This window comes from Zalophus californianus, chromosome 5 (genome assembly GCF_009762305.2).
Source record: "Zalophus californianus isolate mZalCal1 chromosome 5, mZalCal1.pri.v2, whole genome shotgun sequence".
Lineage (NCBI taxonomy): Eukaryota > Metazoa > Chordata > Mammalia > Carnivora > Otariidae > Zalophus > Zalophus californianus.
Genome location: NC_045599.1, coordinates 50,816,219 through 50,833,798, shown reverse-complemented (window position 1 = coordinate 50,833,798; position 17,580 = coordinate 50,816,219). Strand labels below are relative to the sequence as shown.

At 38.5% G+C, this 17,580-nt stretch overlaps 1 protein-coding gene across 3 annotated transcripts in view; it reads right to left on the bottom strand.

Moving 5' to 3' along the window:
* The window catches only part of MAST4 (microtubule associated serine/threonine kinase family member 4), a 575,892-nt gene that overhangs the window by 98,619 nt on the left and 459,693 nt on the right, over nt 1–17,580 (bottom strand). For all 3 annotated transcript variants that reach the window (XM_027604891.2, XM_027604896.2, XM_027604900.2), the window contains one exon: nt 14,019–14,107. In XM_027604891.2, the coding sequence (XP_027460692.2) occupies nt 14,019–14,107 (89 nt within the window). The remainder of the gene's footprint in view (nt 1–14,018; nt 14,108–17,580) is intronic.

Here is a 17,580-nt window from a genome sequence, read left to right as displayed (position 1 = left end):
GAATTGACTTTTTATTTTTTATTGTTAATTTTTTAAAGATTGATGGATGAGAGAGAGAGAGGGAGTGTGTGTGTGAGCGTGGGGTGGGGGAGAGAGAAAGAGAGAGATTCCCAAGCAGACTCCACACTGAGCTGACCTGGAACTCAAGCTCAGGACCCTGAGATCACGACCTGAGTTGAAAGCAAGAGTCAGACACCTAACTGACTGCACCACCCAGGTGCCCCTGGAATTCACTTTTAAAAGAAGTGCCGTTCATTTCCCAAGTCAGCTCTAAACCAGACTAAGTACACAGTTGAGGGACTTCAAAGGCTGGAATGCCGAAAGGGAAACATCACAGACTATGACACATGTATTGCAATGGGGACTGTTACAAGGATGCCACATTCCACTGTCAGCAGCCCACCTGAAGACTGCAACAAGCCTGTGTTCGAATTTGCTCTGTATTTACACACCATGGTATCCTATCATTTTAACAACCTTATGAATTCAGATTGGTCATAAAAATACCTTAATAGTTTCTGAAAACCTTGCACTACTGTGGCACTTTATAATACTGCAAATATAGTCACTTTTAAGCATTCATATGACATGGCAAGGGCAGGCTCTATTATTTACATTTTTATATATAAGGAAGTTGAGATAGGGAGAGTGATTCGCCCAAGGGAGCAGCCCGATACATGGTAGAGATGAGCTAAAGTCCTGATCTTAACCCCAAGGTCCGGTGTTTATAACATACACCAGTTAATCCTTCAACGATTTTGTTAAAGATCTCAAAATTAAAAGGATTCGGTGGCAGGATCAGGGTGACATACTAGCTGGAGGTTTCTACACTAGAGTCTAAGTCTTCAGTGTCTGGGAAAGCGGGGACACAGCGTGAAGTGTGACTAGCTCGGCAGCTTTGTGCTACAGTTCCTCCTTCATTGACTTCACTAACTTTACCAGGTCACCATGATGTCACTGGGGACGGAGTTCCTGGAAGTTCAGCAGAACTAGCTATTGTTTCACCTAGAGAGAACACACTCCAGAGATGTACTTAGATACGTGTAAAGTTATTTTGGTGCCTACACAACACATTCCTGATGCTTATTAAATGTCGTTTGCAGCAAGCATTAAAGAGCATTTCCCGTGGACACAATCTCTGACTCTAGGGCCTCAAAAAGCCACAGCAGACAATAACGAATGGCCGGACAACACAAATACAAGACAATGGAAGGCCAGCACTTTAAAGAGTACCCTCCCAGATTAGGCTGAGAAACTAATCAGAGCTGATCACAAAGATTGATGTGTAATGTTATTCACCACGACATTACTTATAAGAACAAAAAAACAGGAAAACAGCCAAAATATTCATTAGGGGAAGGCAACTATGGCATATTCACAGAATGGAGTATTCTGGACTTTTTGAAACCAAGTATTTGAAAAAAAAAAAAAGACATTTAATGATATGTAAAAATCTCAAAGAAAGAAAAATGATCTAGATACAAAATTGTATCTATGATCCCATAGGTCACATACAGTATAGACAAATTATGTGTATATATAAAAATTTATATTTTATGCACAAATTTATGTATACACAGTGTCATAAATATTATAATGGATGTGCATATATAAACTAAACATATTTAGACAAATACCCAAATGTTAAGTAGTTAATTCTGAGTGGTGGATAAGAACACAGATGATTTTTGTATTCTTCTTTATACTTTCTTGTATTTTCCAAATTTTCTACAATAAACATGCACAGCTTTTGTAAATAGGAAAAAAAAAGGTTTTTAAAGACATTCTTAAAAAACGTAAAATATTTCTTTTTTTAAAGCAAAGATCATCTCTTTTCCCTAAAACTGTATGACTTTGCTCGTATGTATGCTCTTCCAAATTTTTTCTACCTCTCTCTTCCCGAGTGTAGGGATGCCAAATCTGCTATCAACTCCAAAGCAAGAGTGTTGATGGGCTCTCCTTCCCCACAGCTGAACCCTCTAAACTTGTGATGGTTGCCACAGTATACACATACCTTAACATTTAGTGACAAGCTCTGTAATTACCCACTGTTACCCCTACCATAAAGGCTTAGAACTTGAAAAGCCTGCAATTTGCCTGGCTTTCTGGAGAAGTACTCACACACTGCTGTAACAAATACAAAAAATGTGCATTAAAGCATCATTAAAGCTGAAATTGTAATTATGCCAGAGTCAGTCAGTTCAAAGACAGAGATGGCATTACTGAGCATGTTTAAGAAAATGCTCTTTAGCAGAGGTACTTGAATTTAAAATACAGATTTATAAACCTCCCTTATTTAAGGTTGCCCGACAGGTACAAGCCACTAAGCTTATGTTGATCATCTTGCCTTCTACCAAGGGTGCTGGCAATGAATGCAGACAGCTGGCTGATCCCAAACTAATGGGACCCCGGTCTCAACTCCTTTTGTCTCTACAGAACAGGCTATTTTTCTGTGATGCAAATCCAGACACTCTCGGCAGCTAATGGGCTGAAGAAGACAGTCTGTACATACACGTAACTAGGGATTTCTAACTGAAGCTCAGAGATCATTTGGGGGTACACTGGTGTAAAGTGTGCCAGAAAAACCCAAGTCACTGTGACAATCTCCAAAGCTGTCCAATCTGAGACCATCAAGTTCTGAAAACCTTGAGGAAGAGGAGAGCAGGGATTCAAGCAAGGATTTTAAAGGCACCTTTTAACCTTTTTATGTTCTAGGTGATCATTTATTTACTACCTGTATGAACATTAAAGCAACCCTAAACATAAGGCAATCTCTTCTTTTTCAACAGGTAGATAAAAATAATCTTTTTAGCCAATGTGAATATAGAAACTTCCAGACATTTAGAAGACCTAATAACACATGTCATTTATCTATTTTCAAATAGTGAAATATGTAATTATCACAGTGTGAGATTTAAATCTAAAACATCTAATGCAAAGGTAAACACTGTTGATAACTCAATTACTTTAATTTCTAATTGTAATATTTATAAAATGTGAAATTAAAAGATTTTTTCTACTTCAATAACTTCCAAGAAAATAGGCTGTTTTGAGACTTTTGCTTCTCAAGAATCCGCTCTCTTCTAAAACTTGCAAAACTCTTTTCTCACAGCAAAAATAACTTCAAGAATTTACAATGTCTATTTTCTATGGTTCAGATTTCCTTCATTTCAGTGAAACACTGCCTTGTTTGCTCTGTGGATTTGGGAGGTGGTAGAGCACCTTAGCATCCAAACTACCCAACAGTTATGAAAGGCAAGAGCTCCCTCTCAGCTATTAGCAATGGCTGAAACAGATTATATCATGGACAAGGTAAATGAAAGATTTGCTGAAACTACTTTCAAAATAAAGTTACTAAGATAATGCACTCAAATCTGTGGGGCTTTTTACGTAAGTAGATATTTCAGAGGACTTTCTCTTTGTGGGGGAAACAAATCTTCGATCTGGAGAGTATGCTGAATTTTTGGTCATCAGATTAAATGAAGCTCTGTGCATTTCCTTATGAACAGTTATTTATTCTTTGAACAAATATTTGTTAAGTGCCTGGTAGAGACTGAGGACTTGCTGGTAAAACTTACCACTCCCTCTTTCTGGGAGCTCTGTCTTCTCTTAAATTCTGAGATAGTACATTCTCCTCTTTCCCTCTTGCCTCTCCGGTTGCTGCCTCTCAGTTTCCAAGGTGACTTGTCCTCTCAGAACCCTTAAATGTTGGCATTGTAGACTCAGCACCCCCACCTCATCGGGTTTAGTCTTCTTTTCACTCCAAAACTCTCGCCCTCACTGATTTCAGTCTCTCCCAAGGTTTTAAATACCACTAATGAATGAATGGCTTCCAAACTGGTATCACCGGTACAGACTCAACCTCTGAGTTTCAGACCCATAAAAAAATTGTTTCTTTAGGTCACTTAAATGTATCATAGGCATCTTAAACCCAGTATGCAGCAAAGTGAACTCTTCAGCATTACCTCAGATCTGTTCTTTCTGCCCCCTCCATCTTGGGAAGTGCCCCTTCTGTTCATCTATATGCTCAGCAAGACACATGCACTCCATCTTTGATCAATTCTCTCTACCCCACAGTGAACATACCACTAAATACTGTCAATTCTAACTTGAAAAACAGGTAATTAAGATCCAACTAGTACTTTAGCAACTAAACCAAGCCAAAGATAATCCAGTTAATGCATCAACACAAAAAAGTTGCAAAATTTTTATTTAAAAAATGAAGAGCCATCCCCAATGGATGAAGGAGTCAAACCTTCCTGAGTGGCTGCCATGTTCTATTAAAACAAAACAAAACAAAACAAAACAAAACCCCACAAAAAACTAATATCACTTTTGTTAACACAGGGGAGGTTTAAAATAAATTTAAAAGGCAGCTTCCCCAAAGCTTCAATTTATAATTGAAGGAGAAAATAAAAAGCTAAATCAAAGGCCATTTAGATTAATTCTACATTTAGAGTTTAGGGATACAAGGAAATGTCAATTGTTAAATACTAGGAAAAGATGACATATACATATTATAGTCTAGTCTTCTCAAAGGACCAAAATGACAAACTCTGGTCACAGGGCAGATGATCTGCATGAAGGAATCAAGAAATACTAATGATGCTGGTATATACTCCCAATTAGTGATTCAACACCAAGCAAAAGACAAAACTAGGAAAATACAGTGACTGACGTCAGTCCACCTGATTTTATCATACTTTTCCTTAAGCAGGAAGGGCAGTATGTGTCATTACTCAAGTCAACAATTGACAATTAAACAAAGGCTAAGAATTATAAAACTCTGAATGCAGCATGGAATAAGAAAGGTAGTATTCTCTATAATTCAGAGAAACTGATTTGTGAAATACTTGAAGTCACAGAATAGATGCATTGTGAAATTATATAGCTTGGACAAACACACTACATTAGGAAATCTGGTCTTGGGCCCTTTGAAGATTTTAATCAAACCAGACGATTCCAAGGTGGTGTTTCTCTTGACTAAGTTTATCCATAAGATTTCCTGATTTTAAGCTCCATAAAATGAAATTCTGAGGACATCAGATGCTCCAGACTGAACACAAGGTTTTACAAGTTTAAGTTGGTATGATTAAGATCTGCTTATAATTAGGAAAAAAGACAATGAGTGACCTATCAGAGATTCCTCTTGAGTAAAAAAAAAAACAAAACAGTTTCTACCATTTTAAAGAAAGAGTGGTTATGTGGGGCATCATGAAACAATTTTCATTAGAGTTCACAATCAATTTGTTATGACTCTCTGCGCACATAATCTTGCTCTGTCCTATTCCCTAAATACAAAGAAGCAAGGGAACCATTTGTCTTGTACAATCATGTCTATATGGCCAAAGGAGGCGAATGCCTTGCTGAATGAAAATTTTTACTAAAGATCGACAAAACCAACTTAAACAATTCAGCAAATATCATTTCAAGTATGGGAAACCTGCTGAAGGCTTTTGAATGACAGTTAACAAAATAAATGGAACAGACCTACTATCACACTCAGGGCTATGTCCCTAGTCTCACCTCATCTAAGGAGAAATTTTTCACCGATACCTAAAGATCACTAATCTCTAAGTCGTTCCCACCAGTAAGCTAAAATTCACAAGTAATAGCTTTCCCTCTGTCTGTGTGCAATATACAAACCTGGTACCACAAATATCAGAGAAGAAATACATAAGTGAATTCAGAAAAGCTCCTGTTGCTCAAACACTCACTCACTGCTTGGGAAAACCACCACCCTATACAACAGACAAAGAGTATGAGAAGGTAAAGAAACATGTGACTGATACTAAATTTGTCAAGCAGGAGAAACAGTGAGACCAGAGCAGACAATTTTTAGAGCAAGATCAACCTTGTTTAAAAAAAAATGCGAGGCACCTGGGTGGCTCATTTGGTTAAGCCTTTGACCCAGGTCTTGATCCTGGAGTCTCGGGATGGAGTCCCAGGATCGAGTCCCGCATTGGTCTCCCTGCTCAGCGGGGAGTCTGTTTCTCCCTCTGACCCTCCCACCTCTCATGTTCTCTCTCAAATAAATAAAATCTTTTAAATAAAAAAATGACACTCTACAGCAACTAGGCACAAGGACAACAAAAGTGGAAGAAATCAGAAGGAAAAAGACTGGACCACAGAAAAATTAAAAATAAGAAAAAAAAACCCTTTACGTTACCAAAGTACCAATTAAAAAAAAAGTCAAATAGCAAATCAGGAATGACTATCAGTGATATGATAAAAAAATTAATAAAACATACTCATTAAAAATACGAAGATATTCACCTCACACATGTTAGAATGGCCATTATCAAAAGAAGAGAGTCAGTATGGGTGAGGATGTGGAGAAAAGGGAACCCACGTGCAATGTGGGTGGGAATGCAAACTGGTGCAGCCATTATGGAGAAGAGGATGGAAGGTCCTCCCAAAATTAAAACTAGAAATAGTATATGATCTAGCAATTCCACTTCTGGGTGTCTATCTGCAGGAAGCAAAGTCACCAAGAAGATATGTGCAGTCCATGTTCACTGCAGCATTATTTACAATAGCTAAGACACCGAAACAACCTAGGTGTCCATCAAGAGACAAATATATAAAGAAAATGTGGTGTGTATATATAAATACAGGAGTACTAATCAGCCATAAAAAAAAGAAGGAAATTCTGGGTGTGTGCAACAACATGGATGGATCATGAGAAGATCATGCTAAGTGAAATAAATCAGAAAAATACAAAAGGTCCATCTGCCAACTATAAGATAAGTTCCGGAATACAATGTTAACTAAAGTCACCTTGCTGTACAATACTGTACTGAGTATTTAAAGTTGCTAAAGAGTAAATCCTAAAAGTTCTCATCATAAGAAAAAAATGTATCACCTAGGGGCACCTGGGGGGTTCAGTCGGTTAAGTGTCTGCCTTCGGCTCAGGTCATGAGCCCAGGGTCCTGGCATCAAGCCCCACATTGGGCTCTGTGCTCAGCGGTGAGTCTGCTCCTCCCTCTGCCCCTCACTCTGCTCGTGCTCTCTTTCTCTCCCTCAAATAAATAAATAAGATCTTCAAAAAAGCGCGTCACCTACATGAGGTGATGGATGTTTACTAAACTTATTTCCTAGTGTATACAAATACCAAATCATTATGTTGTACAACTGAAAATAATACAATGTTCTATATCGATTATATCTCAATAAAATTGAAAAAATACTATGATATTCTCTTTGGCTTATATTGATGGAACCTAAAACTTCATACCATGAGCATTGGGCAAGTGTGCACTAAAACAGAAACTCCAACAGATGCGTTGCCATCACATGTATACATGTATGGATATACAAGTGCACACATATACAGGAAAAAAGGACAAGAAATACAATAAAATGTTAGCAGGGGGTTGTGTAACTTTACAGGAGATTCCTATTTTCCATATCATTTCTCCTATTTTCTACAAACTATCAGTTTTCACTGTTATAATCAGAATATCACATTTTATTTTTTAACCATACCAGCCTGAAAGATCAGAGTCATGGACACATGGCCTGTCAAATTTCTTATGAGATTTTACCACTTCTTTAAAATGGCACAGAGTCATGTGGATGTTGGTAAGCCGATTAAGGACTTGGTTAGCACCCAGGGCTCAAATTTCAGGTTTTACTAAACCCCTTATTGCCCATCTTCCAAGCTTAGGGTTCCCATTCTCCACACAGTGTATAGAGACGAAGTTCCCCACCAACATCAGGGATGCTCTCGGGGACATCTCTGGCACCCTGGAATGCTTGCTCCCCTGTTCTACCCCAGACTATCTTCTTGAACTCTACTCCCCAGTGTTTACTTTTTTCCCTGTCTCTATCTCATTGCCAGCCTATTAACTTCCAATTCTTTGCATCAGCAATGCCTGTCTGCAAAAACCACTGCGTGTGCTCCCATCCAATTCAGTGTCCCATCCGATGAATGAGAACACGGATACAGTGCAAATGCACGTTGTAAAGTGGTGACACCACTTCTCACGTGGGGCTCAAAAAGAAACTCCAAAACAAGTCCCAAAGAGGAAGGTCCTCACCACTTTCTGAAATAAGAAAAACCTTACTGAAAAAATATCCATGGTATCTCATAGTTTCTCCCTTAATCTGTGCCCTGGGTTGTTAAGCCCACACTTCCTGGCCCCCGGGAGGCAGGGAGGAAGGAAGATGATGAAACGTGCACCACAATGTCTACAGGGACTCCGTCACACGAGCAGGATGTGAGATGTTCCGTTGTATTGCCTAGCCCCCCTGCGCCTATCCCAGGGCTGTTCCGTGTCCTAGGTTTCTACGCGGAATAGAAGCTCTCCAGTTCTCAGATTATTTCTGCCTCTCTGGGCCCCCTTTAGTTCAGTTGTAGCTTTGAAGAAGGGCTTGGTGAACAGGGCAGCAGCAAATAAGGTGGTGACTCACCCTTCAGACATGAGGTACTTTATTATTATAAAATAATTTATGAAACTTTTTCCAACAACATACTAACCTAACATTAGGGATATATCCTGTCTGGAGTAATTCCTAGCACTGTCCAATAGGAACGTGAGACTTCTTTTCATCTTTCCTTCCAGAAACATTCTAATAAATGAATCTCAGCAGTCACCTGCAAATTCCCAATAAAAACAACTTCTGAAGACACAAACGGTTAGGTATTTTGGAAGGGGGAAACATGTGCTCTTAGAACTTAAAAAGCCCGGAGTCACTACCCAATCAGATAAGCCTTTTCAAAGAAAAAATGTGCTCTAGCTGATGGCAGGCGAAGTTAGAGATCTGAAGCATGAGAATGACTGGGTGTGCCACTGGAGGCTTGCAGGTAGAGGATCGCAGCCTCCAGAGGATGAAAGCAGCCTCCGGCCGATGGTCAAGATGAGACAGGGATCTCATTCCTACACCCACAGGGATCTGAATCTGTTCACAACCTGCATGAGCTTGGAAGGAGATTCTTTCCTCATCTCCAGATAAGAGCCCAGCCCAAAGGACACTCTGATTTTGGACTTAACGATATTCTAAGCAGAAACACTAGGTGAGGGTTCCTTGGGAACTAGGAACTTACGATTTTCCACCTTTCTTTGATTTTGGCCTTACAATACGTGAGAACCCCCTGAGCTCAAGCAAGTCAAGTGTAACAGAACTTCTGCCCCACAGAAGCATAAAATTAATACATGGATACTGTTCTAAGCTACTAAATCTTTGGTAATTTATTACACAACAAGAGAAAACTAAGGTGGGTATTGTTTTTTCTTTATTGGGTTTAGTTTTAGAGCTTTATTTTATTATAAAATGACTATATGCTAATTTCCCTTCCTTCCTATTCCCCAAAGGTTAACAGAATTCTCCTTCCAAAAATTTCCTATGACTATGCATGATATACAAGTGTGCCTATATGCCTATATGCAGTCTAAAACACACACACACACATATATAAAATTTCACAACGTATTTTTTCACTTAACTATCTATCTTGGGCATCGATCTAATATCAGAACATGAAAGTCTATCTCACTCTTTGTAACAACCATGCAATGCTGGATTGTACGTCTGAACCATTTTCTATGAAACCAGTCCCCTACTGAAGGACAGTTAAAATGACGTTAAATGATGAAGGGGTAACAACTTCACTTTCTATTTGCTATTTACAAGTAGCTGGACTTGTTATTTTCTGTTATTTTGTGAGAATCTCACCAGATAATTTCCTAGAGATGAATTGGCTGGGCTGAGGGGTAAATGAAGTTGCAGTTTTAACCAACAGTGCAAACTGCTAACCAAAATGGTTGCACCAATCACATCGACACTGTTATCATGTGGCAGGGCCTCCTTCTCTACAATCTTGCTGTCATTGGATTCTGTCACTTTTATAAAATTTTTGACAGTATGCTAGGTGAATGATACTCTAACTATTATGGCTTACGTTTCTCTCATGATTCCAATGAATCATTTCTTATTTTGGGGGGGACATTTCAATTTTTTTTCTATGATGTGCCACTTACATCTTTTGCCCATTTTTCTCCAATTTATACAAGCTCTTTGTGTATGTATTAATGCAATCAGATATTTATCAAGTATGGGCATAAAAATATTTCTCACACTTTGGTTTTCTTTTGATTTTATTTACTACAGAGAAATTTCCATGTTACGGGAGATATACCAGTCTTTTCCTTTGGGGCTTCTGGATTAAATTTCATACTTAGACTCTTCCTGGAACTAGAAGCCTGTGATTTTCTACCTTTCTTTTTTTAAAGGGACTCCTATTCACTGCTCTTTTGGGAATCCCTGGCTCTCAACAAACATGATTTTATTTGTAGAGATAAGCTCCAGAACACGATGCCAGGCTCTCTTTTTCCTTAGAGCACTACTGACACATCCACACAAATCAACTCATGTTCTCATCCCTACTAATTCATTTGACAGGGGATCAATTCATGTGTCAGTGAGGAGTGGCCTGATTCACATAATCCTGACCTAAAAAAAAAGAAAAGAAAAGAAAAGAAAGTTTAACTTTATCTTTGGGTCAGAAAGCACTGAAAGATGGTAGTTTTTCTTTCTCTTGTGTTTCGTAAAGACATGTAGGAATTCTCACCGACATTCTGTGCTTCAAACACATGACACAGAAGACAGCGACGGGAAGGCAGAGGTGATGCGGCAAGGTGAGTGCGCAGGCATTCACCATCCTCAAGACAGGAGGACTGGTCTTTATTTAATTTACGTTTTCCTTCTCTTCTTATACGTAAATAGGAAACAACCAGATTGCGATAAATACCATTTCTCACAAAGAAAGTCTGACAGAGTTCTACAGGTTCTGAGTGAATAAAAACCTGTGGGCTCTTCAACTGAAGGGAAAATGCTGTCAGAACCCAACAGACGGGCTTCTCTCTGCCCACTCCTCTGACTAAATACTAAAATTATGTTTGAAGAGAAAATAATTCAAGCTAAGTCTACATGGAGAAAAAGAAAAATAATTAAAAGGTTCATTGAAGTCTTCACCACATTTTCTCTACTCTCAGTATTAGCACTGAAGAAAATCACAGCAATAAGACTCAGCAATAGGGACATAAACTAGGGCACAATTACTACAGAACACTACAGAAAGGAGTAGGATTGAAGTTTTTATTTTTAAAATATTTTATTTATTTATTTGACACAGAGAGAGAGACAGCGAGAGCAGGAACACAAGCAGGGGGAGTGGGAGAGGGAGAAGCAGGCTTCCCGCGGAGCAGGGAGCCCGATGCGGGGCTCGATCCCAGGACCCCGGGATCATGACCTGAACCGAAGGCAGACGCCTAACGACTGAGCCACCCAGGCGCCCCAGGATTGAAGTTTTTAATCACTACTGAATTAAACGGAAGAAATAAAATTCATGATACACTTAGCACTTGTATATACTGCTGGGCACTGTGCAAGGTTAATATAAAGATAAAATTCCAGGGGCGTCTGGGTGGCTCAGTCAGTTAAGCATCCAACTCTTGATTTCAGCTCAAGTCATGATCTAGGGTGGTGAGATCGCACGCCACGTCGGGCTCCATGCTGGACGTGTAGTCTGAGATTCTCTCTCTCCCTCTGTACCCCCCCCCCACATGTGCACGTGCTCTCTCTCCCTCTAAAAAAAAAAAAAAAGACTGTAACTCTTAAAAAAAAAAGATAGAATTTCAGCCCCCAAGTAGGTATTTGGCCTTGCTTGCCCCTCAAGTCACCTTCTACTGTTCTGATGATAGTGTAATACAGATCCCCATGGTATAAATGGTAATAATAGAAATAGCTGGGCACTCATCAAGCAACTGGGGAAATCCAGTATTACCAACTGCTCAGCCCACCCCCCAGTGACATCCCCCTCACACCTTTTCAGAGGTAACTACTACCATGAAGTTGGTCTTTAAAATGATGTTTTCCTTTAGACTCTTAAAAGAAATGTATATACACATTTATGAGTATATGTGTGTATCCCTCAACAAAATTCTCTTTATAGCCTCATGCTAACCTTACATGAATGGTTTCAGCCATCTTCTTTTGCAACTTGGCTTTTGCCGTCTAACACTCTCAGAGTTGCATCCGTGCGGACACGCACGGCGCTAATACATTTTGTGCACAGTGCTCTGTGATGACTGTGCCACAATTCATTCACCCATTTTCCAATCGAAAGCTTCTTAGGTGGCTTCAGATGTTTAGCTATTACAAACAATGCCGCTATGAACAGTCTAGAACATGCCTTCTTATGTATATATGCAAGAGTTTCTCTCAAGTTCTACCTGGGAATGGCATTTCTGAACTTCAGGGGTGTTGCTTTAGTATCGGAATTTTATCAATTTTATCAATTCCAATTTTGCTTTGCCGTCTTTTATTTATTACTAAAGGGAAAATAAAGTTTCATTCCAAAGGGGCAACTATCTCTCTCTCTTTCTTCTTCCCAAACATGTTACAGGTAACTCCCAATCTCAACTTGAAAGCAACCCTTGAGGAAAGAGTCACAGCCCTACTTTTAGGTAGGAAATGAGTATCAACTGAAAGCCCATCAGGGTTAGAATTTCTACCAGAGTACAATGACTTAGGGCTTACTCGTTCATCCTTCCCACCCATCATCCTCCAGAATCCTCAAGACAGCTTCTCAAAACACAGATCCTCCTCAAAATCCTTGAAAGGTAATCAAAATCAAAATTCCTTATACTCTCTGACTTTCCACCTTCATATTCTCTTACACCCAACACACATGCCCCACTCCAGCCACACTGGTAATTCCCCTTTCCCCCCCATTTCTACCAGCCCAAGTCTTGCCTGGCTTTCAGCATCCTGACTAAGTGGCTCCTTCAACTCTCCCATACTTTCCTGGTTGGAATTAACCCTTCTCTTCCTTGCACCACCATGGATATGACTTAAAAAAAAAAAAAAAAGGAAACAAAAACCAAACCAAACCAAACCCCAATATTCAAAGCAATCTTCACTACACAGTTTTTCTAATATGGCTAGACCTTCCTTATAATTAGTACTTGAGGCTAAGGTCTCATATCTTCATATTCACTGTCCCTATAATGATTATAGATGTAATAAATAAGTTATATCTGCCACTGCCAGGCAAAACTTGAGATAAACTCTTGCACACATACTAGAGAAGACACATTCTAGACTGCTCATAGCAGCATTATTTGTAATAGGGAATGTAAGTAATGGGCAAGTTCAAGTTTAGGGAGAATAAATGCTGAATCGTTCTGATGGAGGTTAAGACACATGGCCTCAAAACATGGCATCCCGACCAACAGTATTTTAAACTGAAGAAATAGGAGAAATGCCATGTGCAGGAAGGTTCTTCAGATCTGCACCTAAAGCACATTATCAAGTCCTCGTGTGAGAGGGGTCCTCTCTGCTACCTGGGGAAAGGAGCGTCCTGATTTCTGAAATCAAGGAACACAGAGGACTGTGAACGTACAGCCCTTGCTCAATTTGCCCCAGTTTACTAGAGTTAGCTCATTTCTGTCCTGTCCTTGCACAACTTTTCACTCTTCATCAAACCTAGCATTAATATATGCAGGTTAACCACGTCTTTGGGTCTTCATTTCCTTACAAAGGCTCCTGTGTCACAGAAATCTTCTATTAAATAAATGTGTTTGCTCTTCTCTTGTTAATCTGTCTTTGGTTAGGAGGTTCCCAGTCGAGAACGTAGAAGCATAAGGAAAAATATATTTCGCCTCCCCTAGAGTTCTTAACACTGACCCTCTTCATGTGAACTAACACATCTGCATTCCCCAAAGATAATCCAACATGGAAACAAGTCTTGCATCATTCACGGATTTAGAAATGGAGAAATAAGTAATTGAAAAAGGATTCCATATAAAAAGAAATTCTCAATTTCAGTGTCCAAACACTCTGAAAGAGAGGATGAGGGTTGGGCTAACTTATCAGAAAGAACAATGTACTGATAAAACAAAAGGAAAACCAAGAGAAGCTAGAAAGACATACCTGAATTTCAAAATGCTTGGATTATTTTAACAACCAGCAAAAAGAAGTAAAACACAACTCAAGAAAGGGTAAGTCATTACCTGCATGAGCAGAGAGAGGTGAGTGTGGTCGAGGCAATGCTGGTGACTGTCCATTGCCTATCAAGCTTTTCCGGTTGCTTGTTCGGCAACTGCCAAAAGGAAAAACAAAATCAGAGTTTTAAAAAGCAAATATAATGCCAGTAAATGTCCAGGTATATTCAACCTACACACATACTAGAGGTTCAGCAACCTATCTGCTCATGTTGTGGCTTAAATTTTTGCAAGTTCATAGGCACTCACTAATATTTGAGGGGTGGCTGCCTCCTGAATATTAGAAAATACAATGTATTCATATAGCATAACACCATCAATATTCCTCACCACCAGTGAAGTTATAATCAAATGCCTTCTCTCTGCTCCTGACTGCAAATAGGTGACACGCCATACACCCAAGTGATAAATTAAGGATTCAAATCAGCAAACCGCAGGTAGCATCTCTGTTGACATGAAATTTCTAATACGAAATTACATGCAATGAAGCGCAATGACATTCATCTTACAATGATGCACTAATTAAAAATCTAATTATTTAGACAAATTTCCCATTTGTGCCTTTTGTCAATCGAACAGCCGATGCCCAAGATGTATTTCACTACTGATTCATTTTTCATCTTGTATACTCCATTCAAATTCCTCATTAAGGTAAATATCTTGGAATCATAAAAACAGATTCCAGTTGGTATTAAAATAATAGCGAAAGCCTTTTGCCAAAGGCACACTACCTACTGTTTTTGTCCTGGGTACCCACTCAATAGAAACAAACTGCTACATTTGGGCAAAGGGCAACTACTTTTTCCTGATTCTGCCAGGACCAAGTTATAAAATGCCTCCTTGGATTCGAAAGTAACTCACAAGCAGCAAAGAATAAGATAAACGTGAAACTGGTTGATGATGAGGTGAATATTATCTCCTTTTCATTTACTTTCCCTTCAGTGCAGACCGGCACTGCATTCTTTATTAACAGTATAGCAGTGAGAAAAAGGGGAATAAAAACCAGCAGGTCACCTCACCAAATTCACCTATAATAAGGTTCAAGGCACTGTGATTATGTCCTCCCACATTTAGGCCGCTCTCAACCACCATTTAAGGTTTATCGTAATGTCTTCTTTAATTCAGAATATACCTGTTATAACAGGCGCTTCAAAGAGAAGTTTTCACCTGACTTCTAAATTAGGTATTGTGGACGTTATTTGAGGGTTTGCACAGAATATCTGAAAGGAACATTTCTCAATATTCAAATAATACATTTCAAAACCAAACAATTCCTTTCAGCAATATTAACTTGGGAACCAATCCTCTCCCTTAAAGGTTTGCTGCTTATTATCATTTGTCAACATTCCCATATTTATAATTTCTTAAGGTCAGTCTGCATCATTTTATTTTCCTTACTGGAACAATCAACATCCCTTAGCATTATCTATGAGTGTAATTAAGATCATGTTTATTCAGCCTTAAAGAAGTTGCTGATTAAGAATAGGCCCTTGATACTTAATTATAAAGGTGGATTGTGATATTATCAACTCATCTGTTAAGAACCATATTTGACCTATTAAATTCAAAATTCATAATCATTAAATCAGATAGTATGATTGTTTTAAAAAGATACTTTATAATTTATTTCGTGTTAATTCAAATCAATGTCTTCTTTCATTCCAATACAGGAATATTTAACATATCAACCTGCTAATGTTAATAAAAGAAATTACAAATGACAGATTTATACCCTGGAAATCTCAGCAAAGTTATTTGTTTATTTAAGCAAATTAACTGAAATACGAGTTAACTGCTAGAAAAATGGCTATATTATTTTTTACATTTAGTATTTGATCTAAATCACTTACAAAGATTTTTCCCTTCACATTCAATTATTAGTGTTTATATATGTAAATAAAATCTTCAGTAAGAAATGTAAATCAACAGAAATAGTAACCTAATGATTATCTCCAATAGGAATACTGGTGAAATATGAGAACTTAAAATCTAAAAAATGGTATTTCTTGACGAAGACCTTAAAAAACTGAATCTTTTTTTTTTTTTTAAGATTTTATTTATTTATTTGACAGAGAGACACAGCGAGAGAGGGAACACAAGCAGGGGGAGTGGGAGAGGGAGAAGCAGGCTTCCCGCTGAGCAGGGAGCCCGATGCGGGGCTCCATCCCGGGTCTCCAGGACCATGACCTGAGCCAAAGGCAGATGCTTAACGACTGAGCCACCCAGGCGCCCCCAAAAACTGAATCTTCCTAACAAACATATAGAATGACTAGTACACTACTACGGGCAAAATAAATAGACAATGATTTAAATTTAAAACAAAGAAAAACAAAAGAAATTTTCAAAATTATGTCAGTAATTTAAAGCCTACGAAGAAAAGGCAGGAAAGTTCTGATTTTAACAATGTGACTCAAAAAAGAAAAAAAACTCACAAAGAAATCTCTAAATAAAACCTGGAAATGGAATATACTTGTTTGCTTACTGTAAAAAATAAAAATACTTAGTAGAAAAATAGGATAAAAGTTTATATTACATTCATCCTGTTTGCCTACTCTCTATAAAGACTGTCATCTTTACAAACAAATGATTATGAATGCAATTTAAAGCAAAAGAAAAAAGGATTCTTCATCTATGAATATGGGAGCAAGAAAAAAAGTTAAAAACAAGGTACAGGGACTATTTCATACAAAACCTTAAGTAACCAGAGGCCTATCTTATTTACAAACACTATGAACAATCAATGCTGAAAGGGTCTTCCGTAACCTCTCTATGGACCTCGAGCATGAAGGTAGAGACAGTATTAAAATTACAATAGACTTGAACTTTCCTGAATCTCCCAGCAATCAAACAGGAAGCTTTTAAACATGAACTACAAAACTAGACTTTATAAAATACAGATTCCTATGTATACACAAAATAAATCTCTCTACTCATGAAGTAGTGTCTTGCTTGGCCTCGCGAACAAATTTATTTATTGCTAACATTCTTTAAGGGTAAAGAGGAATTTTATACTGTATTTAACCCCAAAATACCTAATTCTTGATAGATAGATAGATAGATAGATATAAATATTAGTGCTCTTAAAATCCTAGGGTCCTACTGAGATATTCTGTAGACAACTTTCCACGGGTGGGGGAGACTGGCAGTCATCCAATCTCACTACAGCTTGCTTCCAATATCTCAGACAGTCACTTCATTTTATTGCTCTAGGTACCTGGCTCCCAATGAATGAATTAAATTCTCATTTTAGGGGAGCCTGGGTGGCTCAGTCAGTTGTGTCTGACTCTTGATCTCAACTCAGGTCTTGATCTCAGGGTTGTGAGTTCAAGCCACACACTGAGCTCCACGCTAGGCGTGGAGCCTACTTAAACAAATGAATAAAAAATAAAATAAGATCTGATTTTAACCCATAGTAAAACAATTCCTAGTTGGCAGGACCTATGAGGGTTTACTACCTACACTGCCACAACACCTGGAAGTGCCCACATTGATGACACTGGTACAAAATGCTGAGCTGACCTCTGGGGTCATCATTTATTCATCCAGGTTATCATGCTCTTTCCTGCAGATG